Below are 15352 nucleotides of genomic sequence, written 5' to 3'. Positions count from 1 at the left end.
AAGAACATGGTAAAAGCAGAAAATCCTAAGAATATATTTTTCCCTTGGCACAATTAATACTGCAGGGCTAAAACAACAAGAAAATACAAAATTGCTGATCCACTAGATGTTTTTGATCTATTCTGCTTCCTGTAAAAATTGAAAACTTTTATATATATGTGTGTATATATATATATGTATGCATGTATACACAGACAAAAACACACATACACGTATTCTTACATACACACACTCACACATATACATGTATACACATACACACGTATATATAAATAAATTTATCCTCAAACATATGCTAATATTTGCTTTGTATTAAACTGTGCCAGGGAACTCCTTTATTGCAATAAATTACATATTACTGGAGACTTACAAGATGTGCATAAAATTTTCTGAAAAATTGACTTCATTTACATTATATCCTCAGGAATTCAAATTGACAGAATACCAAAATTTGCTGATATAACAGACACAACTAATAATGGCAAATATGCTTGACATTAAAATCAGTTCACAAATAAGGCATCACCAAAAGCACACAGAGCATTGGTCCACTGAAACATGCTGAACCAATCACTGGCACGCTTTCTACTCTGAAGAGTACTGAATCTGGACAATGCAACTGGATTGAAAGGTAGATCAAGAATCAAATAACTGGATGTAGAATCAGGCACTGATTCCAAAAGAAGTGCCAGGTTGGAATAGAAAATTTATGTTCTTTAGTCATGGGAAGGACAGTCTTATTGTTATGTATTTCTAGATTCCTATTTTATAACAGCATCCTATTTTATAAATGTACATGTAATTACCATCACACAATTTTGTATGTTACCTCAATCGCAAGTAAGTTTAATTCTCAAGAACTGTAAAGGCCACTTAAATTGTTTCACATGTTGCACTGAACCAACACTTTTGGTAATGGTTTAGATTGAACTGACTCAATTATACTAAAAACAAAACAGAACACCAACAGGCAAAAACAAAACCTTAAAAGCAAATGCAAGAAAAAGGTAATGTTTCTCTAGCCTGTACCTTCAGTTTAGGATGTCTTTTTTTCCTTTCTTTCTTTATTTTTATTTTTATTTTTATTTTTGTATTATAGCAGTAACATTAAATTTTTAATGATTTCTCTCTTTTCTTTTTCCAGTTTTTTAATGCCACAGTCAACAGGGAAGAGGGATTGAAATTGCTCAAATGGGTCAAGTCCTGTTCTAAGGCCTTGATGACTTGCCATACAGTATATTTTTCAAGCAAGGGTAACATTATGATTGTGGAAAACAGGCATTGAGGGAGATGGATGAGTGATCTCTTCAGCAGCGACTCCATTCCTCTAAAACTTTGCTCACATCACTACTGCCATGTTCTTTCAGCATCCTAGTAGAGTTATCTTAGAGCTGTTCAGAAAGTCATCATGCAGCATCAGGCTTGTTCATTGCATGGTACATCATTCCTCATAGCTTGGGCTTTTAGTTAGAAGGTTTCCACTGAAGCTTTTGATGCATACACATTCAAACTACACAGAAAATTCAAAACAGCATTTGTTTTCTCATAGTTTCCCTCTCTCTAACTTTTCCCAACACATTATTTAAAATTGAAAAGTTGGGCAGAGAAAAAATGTTACCAAAAATGATGAAGTGTTTCCATTATGCCTATTTTATTATTTTCACTTCAAGGAAATGAAAGAAAAATAAAGAGCATTTGTGAGACACGCTAACAGTAGGTGAGGGAAAAAGAAGGCCCATTTTGTTTTAACTACAGCTGTTTTGAAAGACTTTTTTCTAATCAAATGCTGTAAGCAAAACACTGCGCAGAAATTCTCAACTGCTATGTTATTGGTTAGTAACAGTCCCTGGTTTTCATTTACTTGTAGCCATTACTTGTCATTGTAGCCATTACTTGTCAACAGTCAATAAAAGGATAGGACATATTTATTAAAATTAAAAGAAATTATTCTTAAGGACAAACACTGTTGGGAAGGAAAGCTTTTTGTACCATTTTCATCAGACTTAAACCAATGAAGTTGGGAATTTAAGCACTTCTGTTCAATTGGGGAAGGAATCCATGATGCTTCTCAAAAGTAATGCCCTTTCAGGGACTGTTTTTAACTAGTATTATCAGTTGTTCTGGAGATCATGCATCATTTTAATATTTCACATCATTAACATGCAGGAAACAGGCTTGAACCTGAAAATGTAAGTAGCAGATACGACTTGCTATAAGGCTTTTGATCAGTATATAAGCAACTGCATATCAGAGCAATACATTTTGGAAAAAAAAAAAAAAAAAAGAACAAAAAAACATGCTTTTACTTTTCATTCCTTTTCAACAATCATTTTAACATTCATACCAAATACAATAATTATTTTCTTTTAAATAAAACAAAACATGGGTTATTATTAGGGATGGCTAGTGACAAGATCAAAGACAAGACAGAAGTGATTTCAAATGGTACAAGCCACAAACATACCATTTCATATTAAACTTCCATAAACATTAACAAAAAATGGGAATCATCAGAGAGACAGGGGGACCTTAAGAACAGCCTATGGGTGGGTGTTAAGTTCATTTGACACCTGTAGTACCTGCATAAGAATAATCTCATTTCTATTCATAGAAATGTTATGGATGTTCAATAGAACTGTTATTTGTTAGTAAAAATTTAAGTTGGGACATAAAGGACATTAATTCCCTATTTCCAATTGAACAATAAATGGATAAAAAGGAAGAGGAGATCCTTCTATTTAGTATGATAACAATCCCCTAGCATTTGTAAAAGTATCAGGGGAAGTAATCATGGAAACAGAAATCAGACTAATATAATAATTTACTGACAAAATAAGGCATATATGAACCAGAGACATTTTCTGATTTGGTAAGAGCAAAATTAAAGTAATTTTTTTGAGTTATTTATAAAAGCAAATAAATACTTAAAAAACTTTTTGCTGCAGTTTTTCTGAAAAGGCAATAGCCTTCCATTCTAAGGAGGAAGGAATGTGCCTTAGATGTCTACACTTCTAGCAATACCTTGTTTTCTGATGTCAAAAACTCAAAAAAGTCCAGTCAAAGTTTTTAGATTATCTGGATCTGAAGTGTTACTTCGTGTTCACAAATAGTAATGGGAAATATTTCCAGTCGCAAAAATAAGCAAAGGAAGCTGCAGATTATTCTCTATCTAAGATGTCATGGAACAGCTCCTTTTTTTTTTTTTTTTAAAAAAAAAAAAAAAAAAAGAAAAAAAGGCAGAACAAAGTATCCCTTCATCTTTGCTTTTTTGTTTTGTTTTTAACTTTACAGGCTACCCAATCCTAGTATTCCACCCATCACTACAGCAGTTTTCCTTGTGACCTCAACGGTAACAAAAAGTAGATCTACGAGGACATCTAGTGGATCTCCATGAGACAACAGCTGGTTAAGAATCAACTGTAGCTTGCTTGACCAGCAAATGGTTAAAAAAGGGTCCCACTAGACTTAAGAATTGAAATGCATACACTGTCATTTCAATTCATCAAGTTCTCATAACCCACACTAAGAGCAAAATAACAGCAGTGTTAAAGAAGACCAGACTGATTTAATCGCTTTTAGGGATGTTGGTTAACATGAGACTAAAATATTGAATGGACTTTGCCCAGCAAAATTTGTTTTCTGAAAAATACAGCAACATATCTTAATCTGTTTGTGACGATTTTTCTCTTACCACAACAGGCAAAGCTCTCTCTCTGCTATTTAAGTTTTACAGACTAACTTCAAGACCACCTACTCAGCTTGTTCACTAATCTTACAATTTTTCTAATTAAAGGCAATTGGTTAGTTGTTTGCTGTAATTCATATGGTGCTGTTCTTTGTCAAAACTGTAGAAACAGTGGACATTCTGCCCTATTTTAGTAGCTAAAAGAAATAATGCTGTATTTATAGACCAATTCATTTTAACATTCAATTATCTTCATGAACTTTCCTTCATTGCCTTAAAGACTCTCAGCCAACGTACTTGCAAAGCTAGCTGCATTTCTAGGCAAGCCGAAGCTACTTGGGATTTGGGAGAAGAAAAAAAAAAAAAAGCCAAACATGCATGAACTTTTTTTTTTTTTTTAAATACTCTTCTAGCATGATGAGCTTTTTTGATTGATAATTTTTTATTAAACTAGTTTATCTGGTCCAGAAAGGCCTCAATATAGAAATGAATTTAAAATAAATACATTGCAATAAATAAATCCAAATTATGTCAATTGTTTTGCCTCTAGGTCAATTGGATGTATTATTTTATCCATAGAAATTTGTTTCTTTTTGTTTTATTGATTTTTTTTTTTATGCTGTCCTGACAATCTGCTTTTTTGAGTTACCTGTCTTTCTGCTGTTTCATTCTCTTGGCTAGCAATAGATACTTGGAGAAATTTCTGTTCTATGTATGAATAATTTATATTACAATGGGATCTCAATCCTTTACTGTAGTAATGGCACCACAATTCACAATTAAAAAAATAAGTGATTAATGATTATCATAATGAAGACCATCATAATTACAAGATGGCCAATGTTGTATCATGCAACTCCAGGAGTGTCAACTTTTCCTGTATTCGTTCCAAGACCTTACAGTGTGTACAGCTGAGAGGGGAAAAATATCACAATCCGGATTAAAATCTGAAGTGTTATCAGAAAACAAATTGAGAATATATGGTGAAATGGTGAAAAAGTCTCATAGCCTCACTCATTTAGAATAGCTGTGGTTGTATAGTATCACTAGCACCCTCAACCTGGTACGGTAATGCTTCAATGCAGCTATGAAATATTTGAACCTTCTTGCTGTTTGAAAGATCAAGCCAACATTGCCTTTAACCAATACATTTTTGCAGTGTTTATATTCCTAGGGAACTAATACTTTCCATGTTTTATCTATTTAAATTATTATGACTGTGCACACTAAAAGTGACTGACAAGAGCCTCCACAGATATTTTGAAGTGGTATAACTTAGTTTGACATGAAGTGGTCTATAAATTTCATATTCTATATATAATAATAATGTAAAACTTTACAGTTTAGGTCCTGAAAAAAACAGCATGGCTCTCTACTCATATAATTATTTTCACAACAAGCAAAGCTGTTATAGCTGGGGATAATAATCACTGTACCTTGTTTGCTGTTGAAGATAGTTGTGGGTTTATATATTAAAGTTAAACATATTAGTTCACTGTCTGGCTTTCCTCCTACCTCCCTTATTTTTGTCAGTGGGGAGAAGGGAGTTAGATAAGGACAGTATAAGCCTGCTGTATTGTCCCTTGTGTCAACTATGCAATTGAAAAGACAAAGTAGAAAAAAAAAAAAAAATCTAACACGTATCTGACAATGAATTCAGCTTAGCTGGGCAAACAGTGCTATAGTGCTATTACCCCAGCCTAACCAATAGCCCTGAAAATTCATAAGAGATCTCTATAATCATTTCAAGGAAATGCCATTGCCAAGATCTCACTTTCAAATAGGGATAAAAGATAAGGTTGTGAAAAAAGGGACAAAAAAGTGGAAAAGGGGAAAACTGCTGTATTTTCTTCAACATCACCCTAATCTCCGTGGGTATAAACGATGAGAAACTTGTGGGTATGACGTCACTGCTACATGCAACATAAATAAAGAAAAGAACCGAAATACTGAACAAAAATACTCTCTGCTAGAGAAAGACAGGTTGGACCGCACTCTGGGCTACAGGGAACCCATTTTTACTCACAATAGATCACTATCAGTGTGCAGTTAAAATATAGTAGGGGCCGTGTTCCAAGGCAGCAAGAGGAAAAATAAATCAAAAGTTTGTCAATTGTCATAGATTACAAGAAATTCCTTCAAACACATCAATGTACACATGATATGTCCCCTCTGGGGTTCATCCCCCATGGTTCACAGCAAGCACTGTCACTGGAAAAAATATATGCAGAATTAGACCACAGCTGTTGCACAGAATGAAAGGAACAGGAGGAGTAGGTCATCCACTTTAGAGTTTTCATCCCAATGTGGCTTCATTTTATATAAATATATACACATATTTGGCCCCTTGTGAAAAAAACTACAGTTAAATGGAATTGGAAAGAGAATGAAAGCATTCTGAAAATATATTAACAATCTGTGAATAAAATTTCCACACAAGCATTGCTCTGGACAATGTGACATAAGCATTCATATTTTATTCAGGGATAGGGATGGGTAAGAAGAAGGAGGGATGGCAGAAACTGCAAAAGGAAAGCAAGGTTACTTTAATTATCCCTGGCCTTGTGGAAACATACTGATCTGCCCTGAATTATTAATACTAGGCCTAACAGGTTTGGACAACTGGCTAAGTAGGTCAGACTCACGTTTAGACCCCAACAATACCACAAGCTAACATTCAGACAGCATCTAAATTGATGTGCAACCTCAGATGCATTATTAAAGAATGTGGTTTTCAAGTGTCACAGGAAGCTGCATTAATTAAAGCCACAATAATTTCGATTTCCATGTAAAGAAGATACTCTTTCACGTATAATTCACCTGAATGTGCCAATATCTTTACACAAAACCTTTCATCTTACATATTTTCCACATTCAGCTGTCTCTAATTGCTATGTTGTTCACTAATTTATATATATTTATCATATAGGACTATATATATGCATGTGTGATTATTCACAATGTCTTTTGAAAATCACATTGACAGATTAGTTGTTGACAGGGCAGTTGACAGTTTCTTAATTCAGTAGGGAAAGAGTTTTCATAATTTATGCTTTGTTTTGGTTAGACTGCATTTTTAAGACCAACAATGTGTGTAGATTACAGATGGATAACATAGTTAAGATTTTCAAAAGTGATTAGTGATTTGAAAGCTAAAACTAAGGCATCTTATTTGAATAATAGACTGCACTAAAGACTTACCTTTAAAAAAAAATCCAATCACATGAAAGGGATCTCAAGATCACCAAAAATCACTAATTACTGTTGAATTTTTTTTTCTGATTGACAGTACTTTGAAAGTAAAACAATGATATTATTCCTAATAGTTGTGAACATGCTGCTAAGTGAAAGCTGTTCTCAGCTGTACTGAAAGTTGTCATATATCACGGTGCCTTCAACTGTATGCTGGGGGGGGAGGGCAAGGGGGCAGATGGGGGATAAAGGGGAAATGACAACAAAAGGGAAATTTAAGATTTTGCTGTCTTTTTTTTTTTTTTTTTCTTCTCTTTTCTCACCTGACTGAGAGGACTCCCTCCTTTGTGCTCAGTGCTCTCTGCAGCAAATCTGACAGACTCCTTCTTCAGCCTCAGCCTAACCCCATCACCCCATCATTTTGCTTCTACATCTGGGCAACATCCCTTCACTTACTGGACTGATACACTGATACAAGTGACCCTTCCTTTTGGGACATTTCCTAGTGCCACACATAGAAGTTGTCACTCTCACCTCTCCTTGGCCTGCTGTTGGCAATACGGCCATAGTGTTGGCTGGGGGACAGGATACACTGTTTCCTTCCTAATTTCCTAGCACTGAGGTTACATGAATGTTCATACTCCTGTAGTTTGTACTGTGTTTTCCAGCTTCTTCCAATATATAGATCTCCCATTAAAATGACAATCTTTGGATTTTTGTTGTTATTATTATTATTATTGATACAGCATGTGTGAAAACCATAAAACCATACACCATGTGAAGGAGTAGAGAAGAATATAGTGTGTGTGTGTGTGTGTCTGTGTGTGGTCAGCATTGGACAAATTTAACAGGTAATATATTTCTCCTTCTTAAGCGTTGGGTAATTTGGAAAAAAAGATTGGCTTTGTGAGTTACAGGCACCCTGAGGCATCTGTAACTTGCTTTACCAGAACTTGTTCAGCACTCACATTGGCTTTGGCAGCAGTTCAAAGGTCACATTCTCACATGGATAAACTGTTCTTGAACAATACGTTAGGCATTTTTTTTCCCAAATATGTTAGGCAATGCATACATTCTTTTCACATCAGGCATGCTTTCCATGTGCTTTACTCTCCTTGTGGCTACTGGGAGAAAAATCCCATTTTCTGTCAGTGCCTCAGCTGTTTTCTCTCAATTATATTACTTTGTTCCACACTCCTTTATTCTGGGAGAAGAATTTATTCTTGTCAAGTCAAGTGACATGTTTCTTTCTTTTTAAAATCCATCTTTTAGAATTCATCAGTTTCAAATGTGCCTTAAAGGTAATGTCCAGTTTATTTATTTATTTATGTATGTTTGTTCCAAGAGAGTGCAATGATAATGAGGTGACTGGATCAATAAATAAGACAGCTCAGCTTTTTTTTTTTTTTTTTTTTTTTTTTTTTTAATTTGTTTGCTTGTTTGTTTTCCTCCTCTTAAAAGTACAAGTAGAAGAGTTGTGATCAAACCCTTCTGAGATATTTCGTTTTACCTAATCAGGGCTTTTGTACTACATGATCAGAAAATCATGGAATGCACGTAAATATTCACACATCAGTTGAGAAAAGGATCCCTAAATCCTTTAGATTTCAATAGTACAAATACTCATGGGTCAAATACAACTGTGCCCCAAACGAGGTTGTGACAGTTTCTGCAAAACATCTTTTAAAAGTATATATAGATAAAAATACTAATATCTACATATTTATAAATATACAGATGCAAAGTCTGATTTAAATTTCCAAGCTCAATTATTTCTTCACACACAATTTTCCAAATAATTTAAACAGCAGACTTAAGAACAAATGTTAGCATTAGAGCTACGGAATCTATTGAGAGCAGATTTTTGAGGTACCAATATTTTATTTCTTTCAGACAATCCCTTACTTCAATAGATACGATAATTTATTTCAATAATAGTTTATTTCAATAGTTACAATATGTGATTTTAATCCCTAGATGCATCTTTTGCAGAATTGTGTTCAGCAAGGAAAACAAAAGCTCTTTACAGAAAACTATTGAAATTACTGGATTACAGCATGGTATGAATGAGAGCCTCACTGTTAGCTCATTCTTAATTTAGAAACCTCCAAATTAGATCTATCTTGGTTTAATTTAACTTTTGTCTGTTTTGGATGCTAATAGACTTTTTTATATGGAAAGAGGTGTGACTGGTGTGAAATTTAATAAAAATATTTCCAAAATGCAAATGCACTTATTTTGTTGTGAAATATTTTTTTATCTTTTCTGTACCACTGTGTAAAACATGTAAATGCATGGACAGATATTCTTCAAGGCTGAACTGTTCATGGAAAGAAGAGGAAGGGAGTGATAGAAATATTACTTACGCCGTTTGCAGCCACATTTTTTTATCCTTTTGGGATCTGTGATGTCATCATGACAGGCCTTGCAGTAAAAAAATGCCCTAGAGAGACAGAATGGAAAAACTGACACATTCCTTAATCCATACAAATGAAATCAGTCCCACATTTCCTCTTGTTGCAGTGCCAAATTAATGAAACATGCCAGCACTAATTTCCTTTGATCTCTGAAGTTTTAGACATTTAAAGTAGGAAATATTTGCTGCGAGACCATTACATTCAAACATAAGACTCTAAATTAGTGTTTCTTTTAATACACTTTTATTTTAAAGTAATTGGGAGAAGGGATGATAATTATGACACAGTATATCAATGCAGTTGTCTTTCATCTTAGAAAAGAACATCCACTGAATTTTGACGTTAGTGTGTATATACATATATCAGTAAACATATATATATATATATTTAATGTATTCTCCGTTCTTATCAGATACACTTTTTTTATTTTTTTATTTTTTATTTTTTGTCAAGACAATCTAGTATCCTGGGCCAATTTTTTGGCCCAGTCACAAGCAGGACAGTTTTAGATAAAATGAGAGATTGTAATGTGATCAATGTGACAATAGCAACAGGCACACCATTTGCAAGAAATACAAAAATTAAATTAAAAGAAAGAAAATCCACCCAAAATTCCCTAAAGGAATAATAAATGAAAGAACTGGCATAGTCCTGATTAAGACTATTTTTTTTTTTCTTTGATATTGGGGCAGAATCATACCAGTTTTGAAAAGTCAAGCAAGTCAAACAGAAAAGTCAAAATTAAAAATAATAATAATAACCTTTTTGCTTATTAACTTCTACAAAGTTAATCAAAAGGCTCACCACTAGCTGAAGCACAAAGAAAACTAAGGTGGAGATAAAGGGTAAGTATTTGACTTTATGTGAGATTAAAACAAAATTTCAGTTCAATAAACATGTATCAGACTGCTCACAGGAGAGTTTAAGCATGTCTGTCAGATCAACATGTGTAAAACAGCTGTGACACATTCAGTGAGGATCACGCAGCTGGCCTGTAGCTGGACAGTTACAGTTTACCAGGATTCTTGATGGCACAACACATTAAACATGCTTTTTAATCTGCTGAAATTTCCCTGTGCTTATCCTTATTCAGGATATGTTAGCTACATACCTATCTTTCCCAAACCTCTCTCATTGCATATTTCTTAATACAAATTTGCTGTAAGAACCAAAAGTATCACTTTGCTGACACCCATGGACTTTGCAGATTGTACTGCTCATTGACTTAGGATGGTTGGATTGGTACAATGCTAGAAAGGTTATTGAAACAGAACAATGTACAGTCAAAAGTATAAAAAGAAAAATAAACAATAAATACACAGTCTCTGCGTAAACACAACATTGGTAAATTCAAGTAGGATTATCGCTAGAGTTATTGTTAATTCTTTTACAGATTAAATAGACACTTGAATAATGGGAATGTTCAGAAGTATGACCTAGTTACCTAATTCATATAGTCACAAATTTATCTAAGATATTTCACATCTCTGAATTATGGTAGATGTAGTTCAGAAGAAATATGGCAGGTCCAGTATACTATATATTGACCAAAAAATACAAATTTAAATTTTCAATAAGACTTCAATAAATGATTCATTTCTAACAACATACCATGCAAACAACTGATAGAAGACATAAGTCTTAAATGTAGCAGACTTAATTTCTCCGAGACTTCCAGAAAATTTACTCTTCCTAGCCTTGCAATTGTCTTAGTGTTTCCAAGACTCAAAATGTAAAATGAAAGAACCTTTTCTGACCATGTGCATTGTTTGCTGCAGTAAGATTCTGGCCTTCAAAATGTTCACCTTCAGAAATGTTCACCTACAGAAAACTGTCTCCAAATTCTTTTTTTTTTTTTTTTTTCCCATTTCAAACTTAGTTCCAGTACCAAACAAGAATTGACTATCACAAATATTCCCTCATACAATCTCCTGACCTGAATTTGACTGAGGTAATTTCTATAGCACGATTCTAAAGTCCACTAAAGGAAAAATGTCCTAAGGAGTTCCTCCAATTCAATGTGCAAAGAGCAAATGCCTGAAGTAGCTGCTGTAATAAAATCATTCCTCTATATAATTGCATTGAATTAAGTATAGTTCTGATATTAGTACTAAAATGGAAGTAGATAAAGAAGGATAAATATATAGGTCATGTATATTGATTTCTAAACACTCAAATATTGATATTTAAACACTCAAGATTTTACATGAACATGTTTGCCTAGGTATAATTGTTTCTAATAAGGAACTATTATTCTAAAAATGCAAAAATAATTCTAACAAGATGAATAATCGCATATTTAATCGTAGAATATATGACTGATAATTATTTCTAAAATAGCCTAAAGGAGCTGCAATTTCTCCATTAGTATATAACACAAACCCATAATAACTCTAATTTTAGGTTAAAAACTCGTTTATTTTCATCATGCTGACCTTAAGAAAAAATCTTTTTTTTTTTCTTCCTGAAGAAAAAAAAAAAATCTAGAACATTTTCTTGACTCTCATTCACAACTATAAAGGTTGAAATCAACAATTTTCATAGTTGTTTTTGTTAGTTGAAGCATATCTGATAATGATTTGCTTTGCATAGAATGGCTAAGGAATGTGGAAAGGGAGGCAGCACGTTTCTAAACAAAGCCTTCTGCAAAAAGCCATGCAGAACTGGGAATTCCTGTTCAGCTTGCTATTAGATAAAACATGCCTGATGAATGATGTGCAAATCTTCTCTAAACATATTAATAACAGTCAATTGGCCATTAAAATGGTATGTCAGGTAATTTACCTGAAATAAGTCTGAAAAAAAATCATAATAATAATTCCTATAAATGATTCAAAAAAACACAAACACCTATTATCTCAATATAGGAGCATGTAGACTGGTACTTAAAAGTAGAAAAGCAAAAGAAAAGAAACGAATGCTGAAAGGCAGTATACCTGAGGGAAATATTGGGTGCAAAGATGGTGCTTGCAAAGTGAGAGGACAGAGGCATTGTGTGCTCTTTTGTATGCTTCATCTAGACAAACCCCATCTTAACTCTTCCAACAAAAATATAATTCAGGTTCTTAGTGATTTCACTATTTTGATGTTTTGACTTTCTTTAAATAGTTATAACAAACATTCATTATTTAAATATTAATTTTACATTAATTATACAAAGTTTAGGACTAAGTAAACATCATTTAATATTTTATCTTTTTTCAATACTATGGAAAGACATTAAATAATTATATATTTTAAAAACTATTTTCTCACATTGCTATTTTATTCCTTCAAAGCATTTTATAATCCTAACAGACCAGAGTTCATATGTTTTGTCCTAAACACAATAGCATAAAACTCTTTTTCATCTAGCACATCCAAATACACTGAACAAGTGAAATTCTCTACAATGGTTGAATACATTATACTGTTCTAGTTTGATTTATGATTATGTGAACATAGATTATGTAGTTCCATCCAAGAAAAATGACAAGAACGTAAATATTATTATGCTAATGCAATTACTGAATAAATACAACAGCTTGCTCACATCAAATATTTGATAGTCTCTATATAAATAAGAACTACTCTAAACCTGAAACTTGGACAAAACTGTCAACCCAGTTCTCTCTGAGAGTAACTCCACTAAGACAAATTTATTTATAGAGAAACCAGATCAAAATATTTTACACTTTCCAGTAGGACTCTGAAAAAAAAAAAAAAAAACTTTTATTTTTTCACATTTGTTGTAAAATTATTTCACTTCTTGATACTTAGCACTACAGTAAAGAAAATGGCATGCACACATCTCAAGACAAAGTTGTTTCATTAGTGTGTCAATTCAATTTTCCCTGAGAATTTTTCAACACGTTACAATGAAAATTAGTTGAAGTGTTTATAATAAATAAATAAATAAACAAATAAATACTTTATCTTTAAATTTAAAGACAAAAATGTGTGAATTACCTTTTTACTTCTTTGGCATCACTTGCAATGAAGAACCCTAAGGTACCTTCTTGAATCTTGACATGGTTTCCAGGATTTATTAATATGCTGCTCAATGAAACAAAAACAAAAACAACAAAAAATATTTTTAAATTACTTTTAAATGAATATTCAAAAATATATTTATTTTATTCTATTATAGGGGACCCACTAGTTAGGAAAGGCTGCAAGGAAATTTTAAGCCATTCTTCCTTGAAATTTCCAATCAAATAACGTTTTCACATGCCATTGCTTTAATGAAACATAAATTTGAGACATTCACATGCTTTTCCCCAAAATCACATCATTCGAGTGTTTACATCTCCATTCACACGTTTTTGAATGAAATGCATACTGTACAAAATAACAAAGCCTCTCAGAAACAGGATGTGTGAAGCTGAGGTTTTCGGCTCTCTTGCTCTGTCATACAAAGTGGTGAAAAATTCAAAATATCATGAAAAGAACCAGCAACCACCACTCAATAACAACACAAAAAGTCATTTATGAAGCTAAACCCTTTTATGCAAATTTTTTTGCCAATTTCTAGTGAAACAGAATGTTAATGGGACCCCTATCTGGGCATACAATGTTATTGCTTAAAATAATAAATACACGTACACTCAAGGGGAATGGTACAAGACAACCAGTTACGACAGCTGAAAAAAACTAAAATGAATTTTAAAAAAATTGAAGCACTGCTAGGCAGCCATGGAAGAACAAAAATAACCCAACCACACTGACAGAATAGCCTTAGCTAAATATGATGAAAGAAATTATTAACCGCTATAACGAACTGAGGTATCCTATATTTCTTTATGAATTATTGTATTTTCATAAAGATTTAACACTAGATATTAAGTAAATTTGCAAAATACCAAGCTAAATATGCATATGCAGATTTAAGTATATTCTTCTATTACTACTGTGTAATATGACTAATTTTTTAACTTGATAAAATTAATTAAACTTTTCAGAAGTTCCCACTTTTTTTTTTTTTTTTTTTTTTGGTAAAAACTCAGTCTTTTTAAGTCACAGTGTAGTAATGGCACACATGCAATCCAAAGTGCATAAAGACTACCAGCAATTCAAAAATTCAAATGCCAGTATAAAGATACATATAGAAAAATAGATAAAGTACATATCTGGATAGACATACATTACTTAAATTAAAAGATCACAAATCTTTGATGTTATTGGTAGGAGGAAAAATGGATCTCAGAAGATCTCATATTCAAAATAGTATTTATTTTCTACATATTAGTAATAAATATTTGTGACAAATAGTATACCTGAAAACTTTATATATTCACATGCTTATGTGTGATTACACACGCACAAAAAGCTGTATAAAAAGAATATTCAGGCTGCAAAACAAAACTCTTAAGAATTAAAAGGCTGGTCATACAACCATAATTTATCCCCCATTATGCAGTCATTATGATAAAATCTTTAATTTAATATTCACAAGCTACATTTTTCTTACAATCTGAGACTACATTCAGGAGCATCTGCCATTATGCTAAGATGTGGATTTGTGTAGTTTATCTTCCTTTAAACTCAGCATACTTTTTTTTTAATGTACTGCAGTGTTCATCAGAACAGTGTACAAAAGATTCAAAAATATTTATTTTACAAGAAAAATGAAGATATAATACTATTCCATTTTACAGATGAGTCGCTGATGACTCAATCGAGTCACTATGAGATAAACTATCTATTAAATTGGAATTCCTACAGCTTATTTTTTTGTTAGTATTTAGCATTGCTTATCTCCTTATGCAATTTCCAGGGACTTTTGCTGCAAGCAAAAATGCTTGGCATTTCTAAAAACCTAGACTCTGGTTCCCCAAAACACTTACTCAGAGATCACCTGTAAAAATTTTGATTTAATTTATTAGCTCACTCTCACACAGGTTTCATATGGCAGAGGCAGAAACAGAAGTTAGTTTTCAAAGTAAGGGTTTACCCAGATATCCTTCATTTTCCTTCATTCACAGTTTCAAACTTTGCAACAGTTTGAAAGGAGAGGAAAACTAGAGAAAATCACAACAGAAAGTAGATTCACCTCCACAGCACATTACAGCAATATTGG

At 32.7% G+C, this 15352-nt stretch overlaps 1 protein-coding gene and 1 long non-coding RNA gene across 43 annotated transcripts in view; both read right to left on the bottom strand.

Annotated features, from left to right (window-relative positions):
• Positions 1 to 15352, bottom strand: part of KCNMA1 (potassium calcium-activated channel subfamily M alpha 1) — a 464377-nt gene that overhangs the window by 96506 nt on the left and 352519 nt on the right. For 25 of the 42 annotated variants that reach the window (XM_035330304.1, XM_035330302.1, XM_035330311.1 and 22 more), the window contains 2 exons: positions 13243 to 13329; positions 9244 to 9320 (listed from right to left, as the gene is read on the bottom strand). In XM_035330304.1, coding sequence (XP_035186195.1) covers positions 9244 to 9320; positions 13243 to 13329 — 164 coding nt within the window. Of the gene's footprint in view, positions 1 to 5711; positions 5721 to 9243; positions 9321 to 13242; positions 13330 to 15352 lie in introns of all 42 variants that reach the window. The other 17 variants (XM_035330303.1, XM_035330310.1, XM_035330316.1 and 14 more) reach the window with 1 other exon arrangement.
• On the bottom strand, positions 11848 to 12193 carry LOC118169222. Its single transcript, XR_004751966.1, has 2 exons — positions 12139 to 12193; positions 11848 to 12078 (listed from the first exon to the last, which is right to left on the bottom strand). It is a non-coding gene; the product is annotated as an uncharacterized LOC118169222 (long non-coding RNA).

Source organism: Oxyura jamaicensis, chromosome 6 (genome assembly GCF_011077185.1).
Source record: "Oxyura jamaicensis isolate SHBP4307 breed ruddy duck chromosome 6, BPBGC_Ojam_1.0, whole genome shotgun sequence".
Taxonomy (NCBI): domain Eukaryota; kingdom Metazoa; phylum Chordata; class Aves; order Anseriformes; family Anatidae; genus Oxyura; species Oxyura jamaicensis.
This window is presented reverse-complemented; position numbering and strand designations above follow the sequence as displayed.